General features: G+C 41.7%; 5 protein-coding genes across 6 annotated transcripts; 3 read left to right on the plus strand and 2 right to left on the minus strand.

Annotated features, from left to right (window-relative positions):
* Positions 1-2,315: 2,315 nt before the first annotated feature.
* On the plus strand, positions 2,316-4,971 carry LOC6620307. Its single transcript, XM_032725557.1, has 6 exons — positions 2,316-2,555; positions 3,286-3,829; positions 3,895-4,021; positions 4,096-4,247; positions 4,313-4,644; positions 4,703-4,971. The coding sequence occupies exons 2-6, from the start codon at positions 3,389-3,391 to the stop codon at positions 4,854-4,856; spliced, it is 1,206 nt and encodes a 401-aa protein (XP_032581448.1). The 5' UTR covers positions 2,316-2,555; positions 3,286-3,388; the 3' UTR covers positions 4,857-4,971.
* Positions 4,794-7,210, minus strand: LOC6620308 (glutathione hydrolase 1 proenzyme). The gene is made up of 4 exons (XM_002044480.2): positions 7,002-7,210; positions 5,956-6,941; positions 5,689-5,882; positions 4,794-5,630 (listed from the first exon to the last, which is right to left on the minus strand). Exons 1-4 carry the CDS (start codon positions 7,090-7,092, stop codon positions 5,123-5,125), a joined length of 1,779 nt encoding a protein of 592 aa, XP_002044516.1. The 5' UTR covers positions 7,093-7,210; the 3' UTR covers positions 4,794-5,122.
* Positions 7,211-9,283: 2,073 nt separating this feature from the next.
* On the plus strand, positions 9,284-13,723 carry LOC6620309 (regucalcin). 2 transcript variants are annotated; one of them, XM_032724901.1, is made up of 3 exons: positions 9,284-9,381; positions 12,664-13,382; positions 13,445-13,723. In XM_032724901.1, the coding sequence occupies exons 2-3, from the start codon at positions 12,664-12,666 to the stop codon at positions 13,635-13,637; spliced, it is 912 nt and encodes a 303-aa protein (XP_032580792.1). In that variant the 5' UTR covers positions 9,284-9,381; the 3' UTR covers positions 13,638-13,723. The 2 variants fall into 2 exon arrangements, with proteins under 2 accessions (XP_032580792.1, XP_032580791.1); XM_032724900.1 differs by lacking the exon at positions 9,284-9,381 and adding an exon at positions 12,224-12,317.
* A 155-nt stretch (positions 13,724-13,878) lies between these two features.
* On the minus strand, positions 13,879-14,661 carry LOC6620310 (chromatin accessibility complex 16kD protein). The gene has a single exon (XM_002044482.2). The coding sequence runs from the start codon at positions 14,552-14,554 to the stop codon at positions 14,120-14,122; it is 435 nt and encodes a 144-aa protein (XP_002044518.1). The 5' UTR covers positions 14,555-14,661; the 3' UTR covers positions 13,879-14,119.
* A 1,077-nt stretch (positions 14,662-15,738) lies between these two features.
* On the plus strand, positions 15,739-17,839 carry LOC6620311 (LSM12 homolog A). Its single transcript, XM_002044483.2, has 5 exons — positions 15,739-16,398; positions 16,713-16,843; positions 16,900-17,016; positions 17,093-17,224; positions 17,659-17,839. Exons 1-5 carry the CDS (start codon positions 16,254-16,256, stop codon positions 17,785-17,787), a joined length of 654 nt encoding a protein of 217 aa, XP_002044519.1. The 5' UTR covers positions 15,739-16,253; the 3' UTR covers positions 17,788-17,839.
* The last annotated feature ends 315 nt before the right edge of the window (positions 17,840-18,154 follow it).

Genomic DNA, 18,154 nt, shown 5'->3' on the forward strand with positions numbered 1-18,154 from the left:
TTCGCTCGAGAGTCGGATCGGATCCAAGCGTTCCATACGCTATATACTATACCTTCACTGCCCCCCGTCCACCGAGGCAGTTCATCCGAGCCATCAAGGAAAACGCGGTGGCCAACTATTAGCATATTATCCACCAGATGCTGGACGCACCTTTCTTCAGGAATCTATCACGCACATCCGTTGACTTGGAACTTCTTTTCATTGGAAAGAATCTTTGAATTTTTGCATATATTTTTTAGAAAGTCCGTATTTGGATAGATTGATTGTTTAGAATTCTACAAGAGGCGTATAAACTTATGCCGCCAAAATGGCTAAGCTATAAAAAATTTGTGTAAATTTCGCAATTAGCGGGGGCGAAACAGTCTTTCTTTTGGCAACAAAAAAGTTTTGCTAATTAATCTTGTCTCCCTTTTTGATTCTAGAAATGTTGGATAAAATGTATTTTACAAATAGATGCCTGAATTATAAGGTTTCTAACTCTAAAGCTACATAAAATGGTTATTTTTATACAGAATTTAATAATTAAATTTCAAGAAAATAAGTTAACTCCAGTAGCTATAATTATTAGGAATATATATGAAAGTGTATGCAAACTTCGGCTTCCTCGTTTTCCAGACTTCGCTGGCCAGTTGGTTCCCAGCAAAGTAACCCAAGCCGACAAGTTAACACAAGTTAATGAAAGAAGTGGGACTTAAAACCCGTACTAAAACTGGATCACAATAGTAGCCGTGTTCTATTTAATACCGATAATTGGCAAATGCCCAACGTTCTAAGTCGCAAACTGTGGCAAATTGTGCAAGTAAAAGGTGACGAACGGACTTTCGGATTTTATTTCTATAGTTGTTCTAATTCCAGGTTCAATATACCGCAATGACAAGTGCTATTTTGGCAACAAAAAAAAAAACTCCGAAACTAAAAAGAAAAATCTATAAACGAAACTGGCGATTATAGTTCAACTAGCGGAAAAAGGAAGTCAAATTTGACAGCTTTTTGTGGGAAGCGGGATTTTTAAAATTTGTCATCGTAACATTTTCGATTCATTCTCAATCCAACATTGCGCATGATTAACAATTTATTAACGTTATTCCGCAACATTTCGCAAAGTTGCATTGGTCCGTTGACCAGGCTTTGTCGTCATCTTCGACGTGAAAACAGTCCCCCTTTTTTTTTGCCCCCAACTGACGTCAGTTTATGGTCTTTTGAGCCAGCATTGCAATGCTTCAGTTGGCATATATTATTTAACATTTTTACCTATGATATAACTAGATTAACTGCTAAATGCAAAGACAACTGCGAAGCAATTCAGCGGTCTTGAAATCGAGGGCTAAAACAAAAGAGTGGCCAGCAAAAACTAGCGTACTAGCCATTTTAATCAACGTCTTAACGTCTTGGCTTAGTCGTCTTGCCAACTTTAATAAGAGCTTTTTATATCTAAACCGGTCAAACTGAAAGCTTAGTATAATCAAGCTTGCGAATATGGGCTAAGATATACCCAAATCCATTTAAATAGCAAATTAGTGTTAAGTGAAATTTATCTACAAAATACATTTCGAACTAAGAACTTACGAAGTACTAATGACCTATTAATGATCTATGGTAAAATATTATACAAATTTAGGTATTGGTAGAACCTGGACATCTTAGGCTTGTTCTATAAACTAACACTAATACTATATGCTATAATGCTATAAATGTTATAACAAACCAATTTTCCTAATGAATAAATATATGTGTTCTTCAGTTCATTATCAATGTAAATGGTGTGATAAAAAACGCAATTAGGCGATAATTTCATGAACATATGACCGTAATTGCAGAAGATATTTTTATTTACCATTTTTAAAGGGATATATTCATTTTAACACTAAATCCAGCTCTAAAGAACATCTTAAAATGATTCTCCAAATATGCAAAACTTTTTTAAAAATATATTTTTTTCACATATATTTAAATATTTATTAGTTTCTTCTGGGATCAGCTCTACCCCATCCACATTCCGCAGCAAACCGAAAATGTGGAAAAGCATCTGTTGCTTTTCCAAACACTGAAAGTGGGCAATAGTTTTAACCTTGGCTAAAATGCCTTCTACAAGACCGCACTTTTCCCAACTCTCTCTCTCTCGCGATCTCAGCTTGTGTTTTACTACTTCTCCGAGAGAGCGAGCGAGAGTAGGAGAGAGTAAGAGCGAGGTGTTGGGTAGTACATGTGCATTCAGGTATTTAAGGCCATAGGTGTACACACACACATGCATAGATAGAGAGATAGAGAGCATAAGTGGAAATGGCTCGCTTTAAATCGTACTCGATGAGAATTATTTTTAGTTTGTTTTCGCCTTTTGGTGCGTACAGTTGCACTGACGATCCGTCCAATCCGCTTATATTTTTATTTTTTTTATTATTTTTTTTAGTTCAGCTTCAGTTCGATTTTGTTTTGATTTCAGTTCGTTTTTAGTGCGGTTCGGTTTTTCTTCTTTTTTTGTTTCATTTTGTGAACGCTGCTTTCCCCGCCTTCGCTGTTCTCCAACGCAACGATTCCGAATCGGACTATTTCTGTTGGTACGACAAGTTTGCTCTTTATAAAGTTATAAAGTTTTTAGTCTGGCCCGCCCAACCGACGATCAGAAATGTTTTTTGTTGATTTCGATGTGTGTTATGTGTGTGTGTCCCTAAATAGATCGAAAGTAGTGGAGTTTGGCAATCAGAGGTTTATATATTGATTGCACCAGCGGCAGAAATATCTTCGTATTTTCCCATTAAACGAACGCCTGTCCAGCGATCCGTAACTTTAGAACGGAGAAATTTTGAGAGTTCCAACAAACTGGCCAAGTAACGAAACCAGCAAATACCAATATCGTCGTTCTCTGGAATTTGTGAATAACTATCATTACCCTCGCTCTCTCTCTCTCTCTCTCGCTGTCTGCATCTCCCTCTCGCCGATTGGTAGCATCAATGGGATGCCAACGACCCATTTAAAAACCGGAAAAATCTATGAAACCGGAAAAAATTACTAATCTTTACGCACCGGTGCTTTGAGTTAATAGAACTAGAAATTGTTTCAAAAACAGATCAAATATATATATAATATATCGATTAGATTGCAATCTCAAAATATATAAACATTTAGGATCTCATATTTGCTAACAAAAATAGTAGCATAACCAGAGGCGTGGGAATTGTTATTGAAAAACAACAAACTTTGCATCATTACTTGATTATTTAAGAACTCATATTTCATATATGTATGTAGCTATAGTTTTGTAAACTAAATAAACATTTTTTCTTACAGCGAATGCCGCCGAGAGTACTATGCTCGTAGCACCTGAAGCACTGCTTCCGCCTGGTTACCTCCTAGTTCCGAAATGTCCATCTAGCCAGGCGATTGGGGAGTCATGCCAGTGCAGCAAGTGCGTCCCGTGAGCACCTACGACAACTTGGGCGTCTCCCAGTCCAGGCAGCTGACGGCCGCCGGTATGGCTGGCGAACCGGAAGCCGAAGTCGAAGTGGAGCTCAATGGCAGCCACACCAGCCACAGCATAGCCGCTGTGAAGGCGGCTCTCAACGATGCCAAGTCCAAGTTCTTTGGCATCAACAACTATGAGTCACCCGTGGCCAGCAAGAGTGCAGCCGGAGTGACGACGATGGCCAAGCCGGAGCCAAGGTACCAAAATGTTCCGCAACGCGAGGAGCTGCCGGCAGCGGCTGCTCCCGATCCTCCAGCGCAACCAGCACAGCCGCCGGCTCCAGCTGGCGATCATAGTAGGGCACTGCGCTATGCGACCACCTACGAACAGATTCCGCTCAGCGACTTGGAAGCACCGCAGGCATCGCAGGTGAATGACGCCATCTAGATAATCGAAAAGTCCAAATCAAATGTCCAACTCTTATTCCAAAACAGGCCGTCTACATGAGCACCACAGTGCCGCAGAACATGAAGGGCATGAAGATCGCCGGACGACATACGCCAACTCGCAACAGCCTGAGGCACAGCCGCATGATCGTTGTCAATCACAAAAACCACGACAGTAAGTGCTCCAGCTACATGGAGTGTGTGGGGGTCATCAAAGTTTGGCTATCTATACTTATACTTTATGTACAGGTCTCCAGGCGACCAGGAATCTGAATATATCGCGCCAGCTTCTGGTTATGCAATTAGCTGTTGGTCTGTTCATTGTGGCTCTTGCCGCTTGGATACTAATCCTGGCCCCCAATGCGTCCATATTGATCAATCCGTATCTGAGTGGACTGTCGGTAAGATGAATGTGAAGTGGATGGGATTAGTATGTATAATAAGAATAAACTTATCTCTTGCTCAGCTGCTTTTGGCCAGCATTGCGGGGCTCATACTGCTGCGACGGGATCACAAGATCACGGAGCACCGACCGCCCAACAGTTGCTACAAGGTCCTGCTGGCCGAGTCGTATGTGTTCACTGGCCTGGCGCTAATCTTCTGCTGCTTGGCCCTCGTCTGTGCGGCCATTGAGTTCGCGGAGCTCATCTCATCCGCAGACGGAGAATGTGGCCCAACATCGAGCTCACTGCTTAGCTATCACAATTGCACCTGCTTGGCGGCAGGTGAGATGGTGGCCAACTACTCCTCCTCCAAGGCTCCAACGGCATTCGCAGCTGACCAGGAGGAGCCGTCACAGTAAGTTTCCAACTGCAGTATGCTTAAACATCGTTATGGAGAATATTCTACTTTCTAGAAACGATGGTTGTGCCGAGCTCCGGATCGAATGGAAGTATCTGCTCGCCTTCTCCATGGCGCTCAACACTCTGGGCATTGTTGCAACATTCTTATACATAACGCTATTTATTTGTTGCCACCGCAAGCGAGAACACTTTTACACGTCTGTGTAGGATATTACCTAAATTAAACATAGTACTTAAATTATTTTAGCAACTGATACAAATTACAAATAAATTATTATTCATATCTAAGTACTATTAAAATAACACAACGTTTAAACAAATACTGGTTGTTTTTTCATTCGTGCGGCTTACTAACTTCTTCAAAAATAATTGGTAAATTCAAACATATTTGAGCAATTAACGTGTTTCAACATAATTAATACTTTGTGTGAATACTATATGTGAATACTATATGTAAAAAGTCATCAGACTTCTTAAAATCCACTAACTCCACCTGGCTTCCGAAAATCCGAGTTCACCCAGATGGTATCGTTTGCTTGAGCGATTCCACAGATGACGGAACCGCGGTTCTCATAACGCTCGCATCGATGTCCCCTCTCCACCAAGCTATCCACATAGCTCTGCCGTAGTCCATACTCGTAGATCAGAACATTGGGCAGCATCTGGTGATGGATGCGACTGGCATCGATGGCGGTCTTGATGCTCGCCTCCTGCCACAGGATGCGCACGAGGAGAGGCAGGAGGGCGGAGATTATTTTGGTACCGCCAGCGGCACCCACAACCAAGAGAACTTTGCCAGTGGCGCGTTCGGTGACAATCACTGGACTCATGGAGGACATGGGACGGGCAGCAGGAGCTACACCATTCGTGCCAGCCACGAAGGGCAGATCGAAGTAGTTCTTGAGCTGCTCGATGGAGAAATCCGACATGGCGTTGTTAAAGATGACACCTGTGCGTCTGCCAGTTCGTCCACTGCCAAAACTGCAAAATGTAAAGGTGATATAGGAATATTTATAGAGCATTCTTAATATATAATTACTAGAAATTGATGGAGCTGGTCACTGAAACTGCATCGTTTTCATGGAGCACTGAAGTGTGCGCTGTGCCGTGCTCATCTCGTATTTGAATACCAGGTGCAGCTCCATAGAAGTCTGGGCGGTTAAAGGTATGTGTGTGGTTAATTTTGCTAGCCACGGATTTTGCCAATTCATAACTGGTCAAGTTAGCCAAAAGCTGTAGGATAACGGGTACATTATTAATCAATTTCAAAAGCACACGAATTGGAAAGAGATGGATATGTGCTCACCTCCTCGCTCGCGGATTCGTCCAGTTGCCATCGCTTCACGAATCCAAACTTCATCGCCTCGACCATCAAATGGATTTGGCGTGGGCTCATAATTCCCGCTTTTGCGAATTCCGCCCGGAACTCCTTGAGTATGTTCATCATGAAGCCGAGAACGTGACCACTGCCAGGTGGAGGAGTCAAATGGAGATCATACTCATCCAGTGGCATCACAATCGCCCTACTCAACATGGCGTGCGCTTGGTTGAGGTCTTCCTTAGTAATTGCACTGCCCGCGTCCCCCAAGTCGGCCAGCAGATCATCGGCGATAGATCCGCGGTAGAAACTGAGTGGTCCCTCGTTGGCCAACCGATCGTAGGTGGTGCACAATTGAGACGCGGGGCGGATGAGATGGCCCAATGGCCAGAAGCGCCCGGTGGCGGGATCGATGAACATTCGGCGCAGGCCGGGATCGGCCCTGATCATGTCCTGGTTGAGTATGAGCGCATCGTACTGGTGCTTATACAATCGGTAGCCACAACGACACAATTCCAAAGTGGGCAGCACCAACTCCTTCCACTTCAACCGCCCGAATCTCTGGTGGGCCACCGCATAGCCGGCCAATTCAGCTGGCACGGCAATGGACCAGCCGGATCTCTTGAAATCCTGCTCATCGCGAAACGACGAGAAGTTCTCCGCACGCAGTGCCAGCGGCGCCATTTCCCTGGCCAGAATGCTGTAGGATTTGTTCTCCTTGGCCACGTAAATGTTCATGACCATGCCGCCACCGATGCCCATGCTCTGCATCCCGATGAGTCCGTTGCAAATCAGGGCCGCCAAGGCGCCATCCACAGCACTTCCTCCGTTCTCCAGGACTTTTCTGGCCAACTGGCTGCATACATCGCTGTCGGAGCAAATGGCCGCCTGGGAGAACCGATGGAGCGGCGAATTGGAGGGCGGCAGTGGATCCTCCGGGTTTGGCGGTCTCCTTGTCGTCTTCCTTGTGCCAGCTAGAAGAGAAATGTGGGTTAATTGTGTGCAAATAGCTACTTCTTCGTCGCTCAACCCACCATTTCCGCCCGGATGTCGGTAGATATAGACTGCCACCAGGATGACAATCACCACGGATATCAAACTATTCAATCCTATCCTAATGTACATCGCTAGCACCTAAATTTCCATTGTTTTCAACCCCATTGCCGCACCATCGCAGTTCAAATAGAAATATCCATATCCTTTTCATTTCAAAAATCAGCTGTTCTCTGCTCTTTTCTAGTGGTCAGGTCATACTGCCGTCGATAGGTCTAAATAATCGAATATATATACTAAAATTTTGAAAAATCTTCGGCGCGTTTTTGTTTAAAATTTGTGCCACTTGTTATCGAATGTCAGCGTATGCGCGTTGCCAGACAGTTGGCAACTCCAAAGAGTGTAGAAGGTGGCAGCCCTTTAAGCTACCAGCTGACCCCATAGAGCGTTTTTGTTGTTGTATCTTTTATCTTTTCTTTTACCGCTTTGTTTAGTAATTATTTTGCTTAATTTAAGCATAGTTAATTGTGATTTGCTAATTGCTCATCTTCAGTAAGTAACCACAGGTTGCAAGGTGATGCACAGACGCCGCAAATCTGTCTAATTTGCACAATTATTATAACCTTGACATAGAACAGGGGGCAATAACATTATCGATGAAAACAACAACAAAAAAACGGTTGATCAAGCGCTGTTTATCTTTTTGAATGTAACTGTAGTTCGGCAACAATATGTTTTCATTAAAAAAATCCCCATTTACGTATATAAATATAAACAAACATATAAACATAAATTGTATTTTTTCATGCCTTGAAGTTCAAAAAGACCAAACGCAAAGCTCTCCAAAATCGCACGAAATTATATTTGGCTTAGACGCGTTTTGCACGCGATTTTGGTGCGGTTTGCCACTACTTTTGTTTTTGGCGCGTTTTTTGTGCGTTTGAATTAAAGAATTGCAAAGCACAGAACATTTAAAATAACTGCTTTAGATATATATTATTAATAGTAGCTAAATAATCTAAATTCCTATTGAAAATAATACCTCTAGCAATAATCCCACACAACCAAAAGTAATAGTTAACTTCCAACAGCTGTTTTAAAATTATAAACAAAATGAATATTTAAGTGCTTAGCATTTGGATTTCAGTGGCTACTCTATTGTTACGATTTATTTAGATTTATTGCAAATTTGGTTGGAAAAGGTCGCGCTTTCCTTATCAATAATGCCCATAAATCTTACAGCAATTAATTAAATAACAATTCGAATTTAAAGTACCGATGAAAATAGAAAAAACACCAGTCAGGGGGTAAACCTGTGTGCCAGCCGTCTGCCGATAAGCAATCCATCTTGGACCGTCCAGATTCGGATTTGGACTTGGATTCTGTCCAGTCATGGCTCCCAATCCCATGCCCATGCCCAAATCCAGGGCAGCGGGAGATGCGCCATAAATAACTTGGCACTGGAGGTCACTTGGGCAGCTGATACCATGGACCACCACATGCACCATGTACTTGGAGATCCATCCTTTGGCACTTTGGCACTTTGGGACAGTGGCTCGGATGCGATTTATCGCTGCAACTTATCTCTCGTCCAGCGGAAGCATAGAAATGCGCCCAAGAAATGAGAAACATTGAATGTTTCAAGTTAAAAATTGAAATTTAATTTTATCGCCATTCGCCCACTCCTGTGCATTTATTATTGTAAAAAATTGGCATAATGCCTTAACCCCACAACTTTTACTAAATTTGCTCAGCTTAAGTTTAAGTTTAATGCATTTTTAGTAAAAAAAAAATGCAAGTGGATTAGGTTAAGTTAGGTGAAAAGTTAAGATTAGCCAGCTGAAAATTGAAGTTGATTAGTAGTTAGTTGAAGCCAGCAAATCCTAAAACACATATATTGAACAACTGCTGGTTAAATATTATTTTTTATAGTTACTAAGATACTTTTATAAATTTAGGGAGCTTAATTATTCTGAAAATCATTTTCCAACATTTGGGCTTCAGTTTCTGTTTTCTGTTCAAAAAGTTTTCAAACTTTGCGACGCTTAAACTTGAAAACTTCTCATTACGCTTTTCAAAACTGCGATGCTGCGCTTTCGCAATCTGTTTTGGAATATTTTTTGCAATTTTCCATCGGGTTAATTTGACCGTTGGCGACTTCTGTTGCTCTGTTATCAGACCGGGCTATCCAGCCCTCCAATTGTCCGCTTATCAGTGGGCGGAGGAGGAGGTGAAGGTGGAGGTGGAGGAGGTTTTGGCGAGATTGTATGTCACGCCCGTGCCAGCTGGGGTATATAAGAATTGGGCCGGATCGGATGGCATTCAGTTTGAACGCGCTACTCAAGGGAGCCGTGTCCAAGGATTCTCGATTCTCCATTCTCGATTCCCGATCTCTCAGCTCAAGCTTAAACTATCTCCAAGGTAGGTGCTCTCCTGCGTGGATTCCCCTTTTTTTTCAAGTGTGTTAAAGTGATGCGAAAAAGAAGGTTTAGCTTATGCTGAAAACTTTTTCGAATAAAAATCGAAATAACATCAAAATTAAATGGAAATTTATGAGCTTACCCAAAGGAATCTATATAAATTTGCTAAAAAAATATAGCTTCAATATTTTTCTTCTATTAAAGTAATAGCACAAAAACTTTTTTTTTTAATTATTTTTTTTTTTTATTAAAAAAGAACTGAAGTCGAAACAAATTTTGAATGAGAAACAGATTAAGTATTAAATTTTTTTCATATGCTCTACCCATCTGAGCAGTTACTTGTGAGTTACTTTCATATGTAATATTCGCGCGCTCTTGCCCCACTGTGCCCTCCACATGTGTGCGAATTTTGTGTGCGGGTGCTACCCGCCACGCACATCGCGGGTACTTACAAACACACAGTATAAATCTGAACATGCAGACAAGACACCCCGTTGTGCGCGCACCCGAATCAATACGGTGCCCTGCGTCGCGGGTGCCGATCATACTCGGCACCCATAACGGAGGGTAGAGAAGACAAACAGTCAGAAAAAGACAAATGCCTAAAAAGGGATGAGTGACAAAAACACTTGTGGGTTTACCGTTAAACACATGGGTGTTTCCAAAAATACTCGGGTGTTTCTAAAAATACTCGGGTGGTCTTGTAGATAGTCGAGTGACAGACAAGATGCGTAACTCCATACGTTTACACACTATTCTTTCGGCGTGGCTTTAGACTTTGTCGAATACTTTGTAAAATATGCCCTTCATCTTATTATTATATATTATTACATTTATATATATTATATTATATTTTATTATATTATATATTATTAATATATATATATATATGTAATTTAATAATTATATTATATATATATATATATATTATATTATATATTATTATATATTATATATATTATTAACCTTATTGTTATTTAAATATAGATTATAGTAAAAATAATAGTACATAATGTCACAAAATTCATTTCAAAAATGACTTTATATAAGAATATTTGTCATTAGAGTATTCAGGTAGCGACGTGTGAAAAATTAATAAGGGAATGATTCGAAACGGGTGACACCCATTGAGTACATAAAAGAGCAAAGACATGAGCACAAAATTTTTCTTGGGTATTCCCTTTTACCCTTCATTTCTTATACCCGTCGCGCTTCCACCCATACATATTTTAGACGTACAAAAAATGACCTGCGGCCGATCGTTGACTGTGCGTCCACTCACCCAAACGGCTCTTGCGCAGCAGGCCTCGGGTGGTTTTTTTACTCGTAACAAAAACACCACGTTGGTAAAACCAAAGACACTAGAATAACAAGATGCGTAACGGCCATACAAATTTTTGGCACGCGATTTTTTGGCCGTGGCTCTAGAGGTGGCTCCAGGCTCTCTTGAGTTTTTGTTCGAGAGAGAAAGAGCGGAGAGCGCTACAGCAAACAGCTCTTTTCTACGCATACAGTGATAGCATACAACTGTATGTGTGCACACGTATGCTCATGTATTGTAAATTTGGCAAAATATACCCTTCACCTTAGAAGTTCGTTGACTTTAAATCTATATTATTTTTTATAAATTGGCACCATGCGAAGTGCACAAATGAAAGTAGTGCCTTCTCATTATGGTTTTATGAAAATAATGAATGTTATGCACATAGAACAGATTTGTTAAACAAACTTATAAAAGTTTTGCTTTTTAAGCATTGCAAGTGGACTGTGATGATAGCTGATAAACAAAAAAAGCAAGCTAAGCTCAGCATTCTATCTCATAAATAAAAAAAATGTATATTTAAATAATTGGCGACTGAAAACTGGACGCAAAATATAAAAAAAAAAACAAAAGTTAGAAAAATAACTTAATTGGGGAACATGGAAATGTTTTAATGTTATACATTAAAATATTTCAAGTCGACTCGAAGGCCTAATTAATATAGGACCCCATTACAATTCTAATGGCCTCCCCGTGGTGTTCCCTGGGTACCGAATATTACATATATTACAAATAATTAATTAATATAACATAATATAAATAAAATAAGAATAAAATATAAATATGTAAACGGTAGCTAATTCGAGCGGCGATTTTAACAAACGAATATAAAAAACTTTAAAATTATAATAGTCAGGGAATTTTTATTTTATTTCATCATATTGCTACGAAATTGGCAACAACTCCAAATATGTAAATTCGTTTCTTCGATCAGAATTGATTTCGGCCCGAAAATCGTCTTCTAGCACAACACGCACACATATACGCGTTTTCGTCTCTTGTTTTTACTCACACAAGCAAGCAAATTCTTTTTTTACATTTCTTACGCTCTCAGCGTGAGCGAGCGGAAAGAGAGCAAATTTGGCCTTCACAAAAAAAGTGGCTGCATAGTGCCAAACGAATGTATGGCCGTTACTCATCTTGTTATTCTAGTGTCTTTGGAAATATGATGAAATTCCCCGAAATGATGAAATTACTGTACTTCTGGAATATTCTAACACACAATACAATATGAAATATTCTAGCACATTCACCAGCTTACAAAAGTATGCGTCGACATATATTTAAATGGGAAATACTTAACAAATTGTTTAAAAATATAAAACCGGAAAGTGGCATATGTTAAAAATCTAAAAAGAAAAAAACTCCACTGTGCGGCCTGTGGAAAAATTGAACTTAAAACATGGAAATGGAAGTAAATAAATAATCTCGCATTGTGTTCCGCTTGCGATGATGACGAGGCCGCCGGTTCTCAGCCAGTAATGTCAAGCCCCTGGTCTGGAGGTAATAAAAGCAACTCCGGGCGACGGCTTTGGGCTCAGTTTGGATTCGGAGCCACCGAGCGCAAGATGATGTTACTAATTCCCGTTGTTGCAGTGTGCCTTTTCGGCCTAACGGTACTGCGTCTATAAGTAGGACTAAGAGATCGATGAAAAAAAGTGTTGCGAAAGTCAAGTGTTTGAAAATAGCACGGTTTTGAATTCGTTTTAAGTGGATTTTGCATATATTCTGATTATTTATCCTGATAATTCTATATAATCGCAATGTTGACAGTTCAAATCTTTAGTTTTGTTCTTAATTGTTTAATCCAATTTAAATGCGCTGATTTTAGTCTAATTGAAATGGCAACCTTGATAAAAACCCTGAAGTGCTGTAATGCATTCCACCAAATGCCACATAAATCCATATATAATCAATTGGATGCACTAATCCGAAAATCGCTTTTCCCATTTTCGCCAACAGATGTCGTACAAGGTGGAACCACTGCCCGATTCCTACGCCGGCCTGGGCGAAGGTCCTCACTGGGATGTGGCCAGGCAGAGCCTGTACTATGTGGACCTGGAGGCGGGCAGCCTGCTGCGCTACGACTATGCCCAGAACAAGGTCTACAAGACGAAGATCGAGGGCGAGACCTTGGCCGGATTCGTGCTGCCCGTGGAGGGACGTCCGCAGGAGTTCGCCGTCGGCTGCGGTCGACGCGTGGTGATCGTCAACTGGGATGGCGTCTCGCCCAGTGCCAAGGTGGTGCGCACCCTGTTCGAGGTGCAGCCGCTGATGGATAAGAATCGTCTGAACGACGCCAAGGTGGATCCCCGTGGTCGCTTCTTTGGCGGCACCATGCGCTACATTGGCGATGAGTTCGAGTTCCGTCACGGCGAGCTGTACCGCTGGGAGGCCGGTGGCCAGGTGTCGGTGATCAAGGGCGATGTGGGCATCTCCAACGGACTGGCGTGGGACGAGAAGGCCAAGAAGTTCTACTACATCGATACCACCGACTACGAGGTCAAGTCGTATGACTATAACTTCGATACCGGCGTGGCCACCAATCCCAAGGTGATATTCAACCTGCGCAAGAACAGTCCCAAGGATCATCTGCTGCCCGATGGAATGACCATCGATACCGAGGGCAACCTGTATGTGGCCACCTTCAATGGCGCCACCATCTACAAGGTTAATCCCAAGTGAGTAGTTCACTCTAGCATTCCAATCGTGGTCGAGCTTTAAATGTCCTACTTCATTGCAGCACTGGCAAGGTCCTGCTGGAGATCAAGTTCCCAACCAAACAGATTACCTCCGCCGCCTTTGGTGGCCCCAACTTGGACATCCTGTACGTGACCACTGCCGCCAAGTTCGATCAGCCCGCTCCGGGTGGCACCACCTTCAAGGTGACCGGACTGAACGCCACCGGCTATCCCGGCGTCAACCTGAAGGTCTAGGAGCAGCAATCTCTATCCTTAGCCCCAGTTAAATGTACCAATCGAATCCAAGTGCAATTATATGTTATGCTCTTTAACGTTTTAAATCGCGTCTTTCAACGTTCTGCATGCCAGTAGGGAATTCCTTTTTTGCAGTTCAAGGTCAGCTTAAGGATCACACTCCTTCCTGGGAATATCCAGGATCTGGATGAACATCATCATGTAAACCCATATGCCATATGCTATTAACTAGAGTATCTGATTTCGAACGGCAATCTTATCAGGCGCAGACACACGGTAATCATCCGCGGATCTTATGGTCATTTGGAGGACGCAGTGCTCTTATGCTTCTTTATTAATCAGTGGTTCTATTAACAATTTTTCACTTATCGTCTAGTCTAAAATTAAAGATAGCAGGGTGGCAATAAAATCAGTCGGTGTTTTGATGGATGGATGGATGATCCACTCAATTTCCGTGTAGAGAAATACATCTGCATGACCGTCTATTCATCAGACTCCGATCCCGATTCGGACTCTTCTTCGTCGTCGTCGTCGTCGTCGTCATCGTCGTCGTCGTCGTCGTCGTCGCTGCCGGCGGAGCGATTTAGTCGCAGCATCTCCTGGAACTGATGCACACGAATCTTTTGCGGCACGATCTGCAGCAGAAACTCCAGATTCTTGTTCTTGTTGACCACCTGGGAGAGGTGCTCGTATTTGAGCGTTTCGCCCGGTCGCTGGCTAAATTCCTCCGTGTACGCCGCACCCGCCAAATGGCGAACGAATAGCTCCGTGCACTTGGTCATCAGGAAGAGCACCTCGTTGGTGATCAGGCCCGTGTCCATGGAGCTCTTCATGATCGTACGCACGCGGCTGAGGGGCAGAAAGGTCTCCGCGGTCGGTGGACGCTCCACGGGCGGTTGGCTCCTTGGTTCGCACATTTGTTTATCTAATTCCCAAGCAAACTATGGCTTGGGAATTTTTGGTTTTAGAGCTGGGCTCTCAAGCGGAGCTGGGAAACTATCGATGCTACCATCGAGGAATCAAATTCGTAACTTTCTGAGCCACTATCGATTCCTTTTTGTCGCTATCGATGGGTATGTATATAGAGCCCCTAAGATACTGGAATGTAACTATACCTACGATTTGCACTAGCCATTAGGAGAAGCATTCATCAAATTTTCTTTATATCAGCATTATATAATTCTATGAATAAATAGTACCTACATTTTTATGTTTGCCATAGCGACAGTCTGAGCGCTTGATTAGCAAAGCTAGACTTTTAATAAGAAACCGAAGGGCTTCCCTTAAAGCGAACAATGCTGATATTTATTTTTGAAAAAGAATTGGATTTACAGAATAATATTTTGGTTATTTTCTTAGTTAAATTGACTTGAATGTTCTTTTTTCGTTGGAGAGCTGTTCTCCCATTTAGCTTCTTATATTATTATTTTTTTAAATTTTGTTTATCACACTGCAGGGTAAAAATAATTTTGTTCTCTAATATTTGAAGTTATAGTTATAGCATTAAATATATAGAAATCCATTCGGAAGTGCCTATATTTTCAATGATTTCAATAATTAAAAAAAAAAATGATACTATTGATCGTATCGAATGTTTGCTCTCAAGACATCGAAAATATCGAATGACTACATTATCGAAAGTTTCCCCGCTCTAGCTCGGCTAACAAGTATCGATAAGGACGATGGAACGGGAATTCGCCCAAGTAGCGTTTGCCGATATGCTATCGATAGTCAAAACAAGTATTTAATAAAAGTTTTCGAAATATTTCAATTTTATGTGGAAAAACAGCTCTAAGCAAATTCCTTTAAGTCAATCAAGAGATTAGGGGTAAAAAGTCTAGGATCTACGTGTTTTTTAAGGAAAAATTCAAAACAAGAGCATTTAGACAAGTCAATATTATCTATATTCTATCTTTTCAGTATGCAATCAACTTTGTATTTTAACACTAATAGCTTAATAATCTGCCTTAATTTTTGGACTCTTATATAATTATAAAAAAGGAATTATTATTGCACATGATTTGCTTGCAGCAATGTTGCCAGCCTTTCGCAATCGATGACTATCGAACCTATCGCTGCGCGGCATGTGCAACACTGCGTTTTCTGCCCCCTTTTGGCTGTTGTTTCGTGTGTTGACCAATAAATTTTTCGGGTACTTTTCCAACTTTTCAATTACCGAACCGCAATTGCCGCCAAAATCGATAGCCGATAGCTAGTCAAGCGAGTAAGCAGCGAATTTTTTGACAATTCACGCAAGGATCAGGAGCATTGGAAGCAGGAGCAGGATCTCGACCAGATCGCCAGGAAGCGACATTTCTATTGGAGCGGTTTAAGTGAAAGCGAGGGAGCTGCACGAGCGAACGAGACAGACAGACGGCGAGAGTGAGAGCGAGCGAGAGAGATAGTGAAATCCTTTCGAGAATTCCAGGAATTCAAGCATCCAAAACAGCTGCTGCTGCCGCAAAATCATCAACATCATCTCCGTTTGTGAAACGTTGTTCAAACAGCGGCGTGCCAACAAACCAGTATCGACATTTAGATCTAGATTCAAATCCCCTATCCACATAGCTTGTGGGTGCACTTTTCCAGTTGGCCAATCTCAACCAGCAATTAAAAATGGCCGCTGCCGCTGCGGGCGCAGTGAATGCAGTGAACGACTGCTTCAGCATCGGATCCACAGTCGTCTGCACGACCTGTTTCAACGAGGAGGTGGAGGGCGAGGTGCTAGCCTTCGATCACAACACAAAGATGCTAATCCTGAGTATCCTTTTGCAACAAAATCACCGAAATGCATGCCCACACACACACACACACACACACACACCTTGCCCGCCGGGTGAAAGCGAGCACTTTCTCCGGCTGTCCACAGGGATCTGTTGGATTGTCTGTCCTTTAGTTAGATTCATATATAATTCTAATTCACATCATTTTAACTGATAGTATTTTCATATCACCTATCTCTTATCAAACTGATTTTTTACTGCTTGACAATGTGGTTGTCCGTGCATCGTATATCTTTGCCCCTGGCTTTGCCCCCGCCATTCCTGCTCTTCTCTTCCCTTTCCAACCGCATAGAATGCCGATCCAAGTCCACGGAGGAGCTGAGTGATATCTACGCGATGAACCTCTCGCTCTGCAGCAACGTGCAGGTGATCAAGGAGTGCAACGGCAACTTTGATGATCCGCAAAAGCTCAATCTGGAACAGGTAAGCATGACAGGCTCTGCCCAGAAAGACTAGAGCATCTTTACCCACTTAAACAGGTCAAAATGCGCCTGCGGAAAACAGTTGAGCGAAGACAGGACTACTTGAAGTCCAAGAATGCGGATGTCAGTCCAGAGGCACAGGAACTCTATAGAGCGATAGCCAAACAATACGGGGTAATGACCACTTGCACGATGCCTTGGATGTCAACGTTAATCATTGCCATTCCTATTGCTATTTTGTATTTTGTAGTACAATGAAGTCTCCTGGCAAGGACTTAACATACAGATCCTAAATGAAGTCACCATCTCGCCGCCGTACCGAGTGGACAACGTGGTGTCCAGCTCGAACAACGAAACTTCATGCAACTACATCAAGCGCATCGTAAGCAATTGCCCAACCGCAGCAACTTCAAACAAACTGTCATAAATCGGAAATTAAGTTCGTAAAATCTTAGATCAGCTCATTTATCTTTATCACACATTAGGTTATGTTCAGAGGAATTACTGAACGATTCCTTTTGAAACCTTAATAAATAGAATTAGTTGCCTTAAAAAAAAAAATAGATCAGCTTAAGCAACGATTTAGTTGAATTAATGTTCAGAACATTCTAGATTTGCTATTGTTTATAGGTTATTCACATGTCAAGCGAGTCCTAAATGTTTCAAGTACTTCCAAATGTGGTTTGGGGTTTGATTTTATAAACATACCAATGCACAAAGTTGCGGTCAAAGATATAATGTTTTATGACAGAATTGTGGCAGGTCGGCGATGTTTTGCGTTCATTAGTTAATCCTTACTCCATCTTTAATCCCCAGATCAAACAGTTCTTCAACACGAGGCCATCGCCGGTGCCGGAAAGCGGAGCTGCGGCCAGCACCTCGTCACCATCGGTGTCTCCCACGTCCTCATCTCTTGCATCTGGATCGCCGGTTCCCGCAAACTAATAATAAGCTGCAAAAAAAAAAACAAACAAAACAAAACAGAAAAACAAAAAAACAGAAATGTGCTTCAAAAAAGAAAAACGTATTTTTTTTTAATCTATCGGTGGGCGGATCAAGTTGATACTTTCATGGGTATTCGATAAACGATTCTGAAATCGTTTATTATCCAATCGCTTTTATGGAGCTTTGAATTCAGGACCCACAATTTCTCATATCGACAAAATCATTTGTTTCTTATCGTTAGATAATTCTATTAGATACTAGAAATTTCAAATTAGATATGTATTTACAAACATTCATTTAAAATGTTAATAAAATGAGCCTTGAAAATGGATGCTAACATTTGGCTATAAACAAGCTAGCAGACAGC

Source organism: Drosophila sechellia, chromosome X (genome assembly GCF_004382195.2).
Source record: "Drosophila sechellia strain sech25 chromosome X, ASM438219v1, whole genome shotgun sequence".
Taxonomy (NCBI): domain Eukaryota; kingdom Metazoa; phylum Arthropoda; class Insecta; order Diptera; family Drosophilidae; genus Drosophila; species Drosophila sechellia.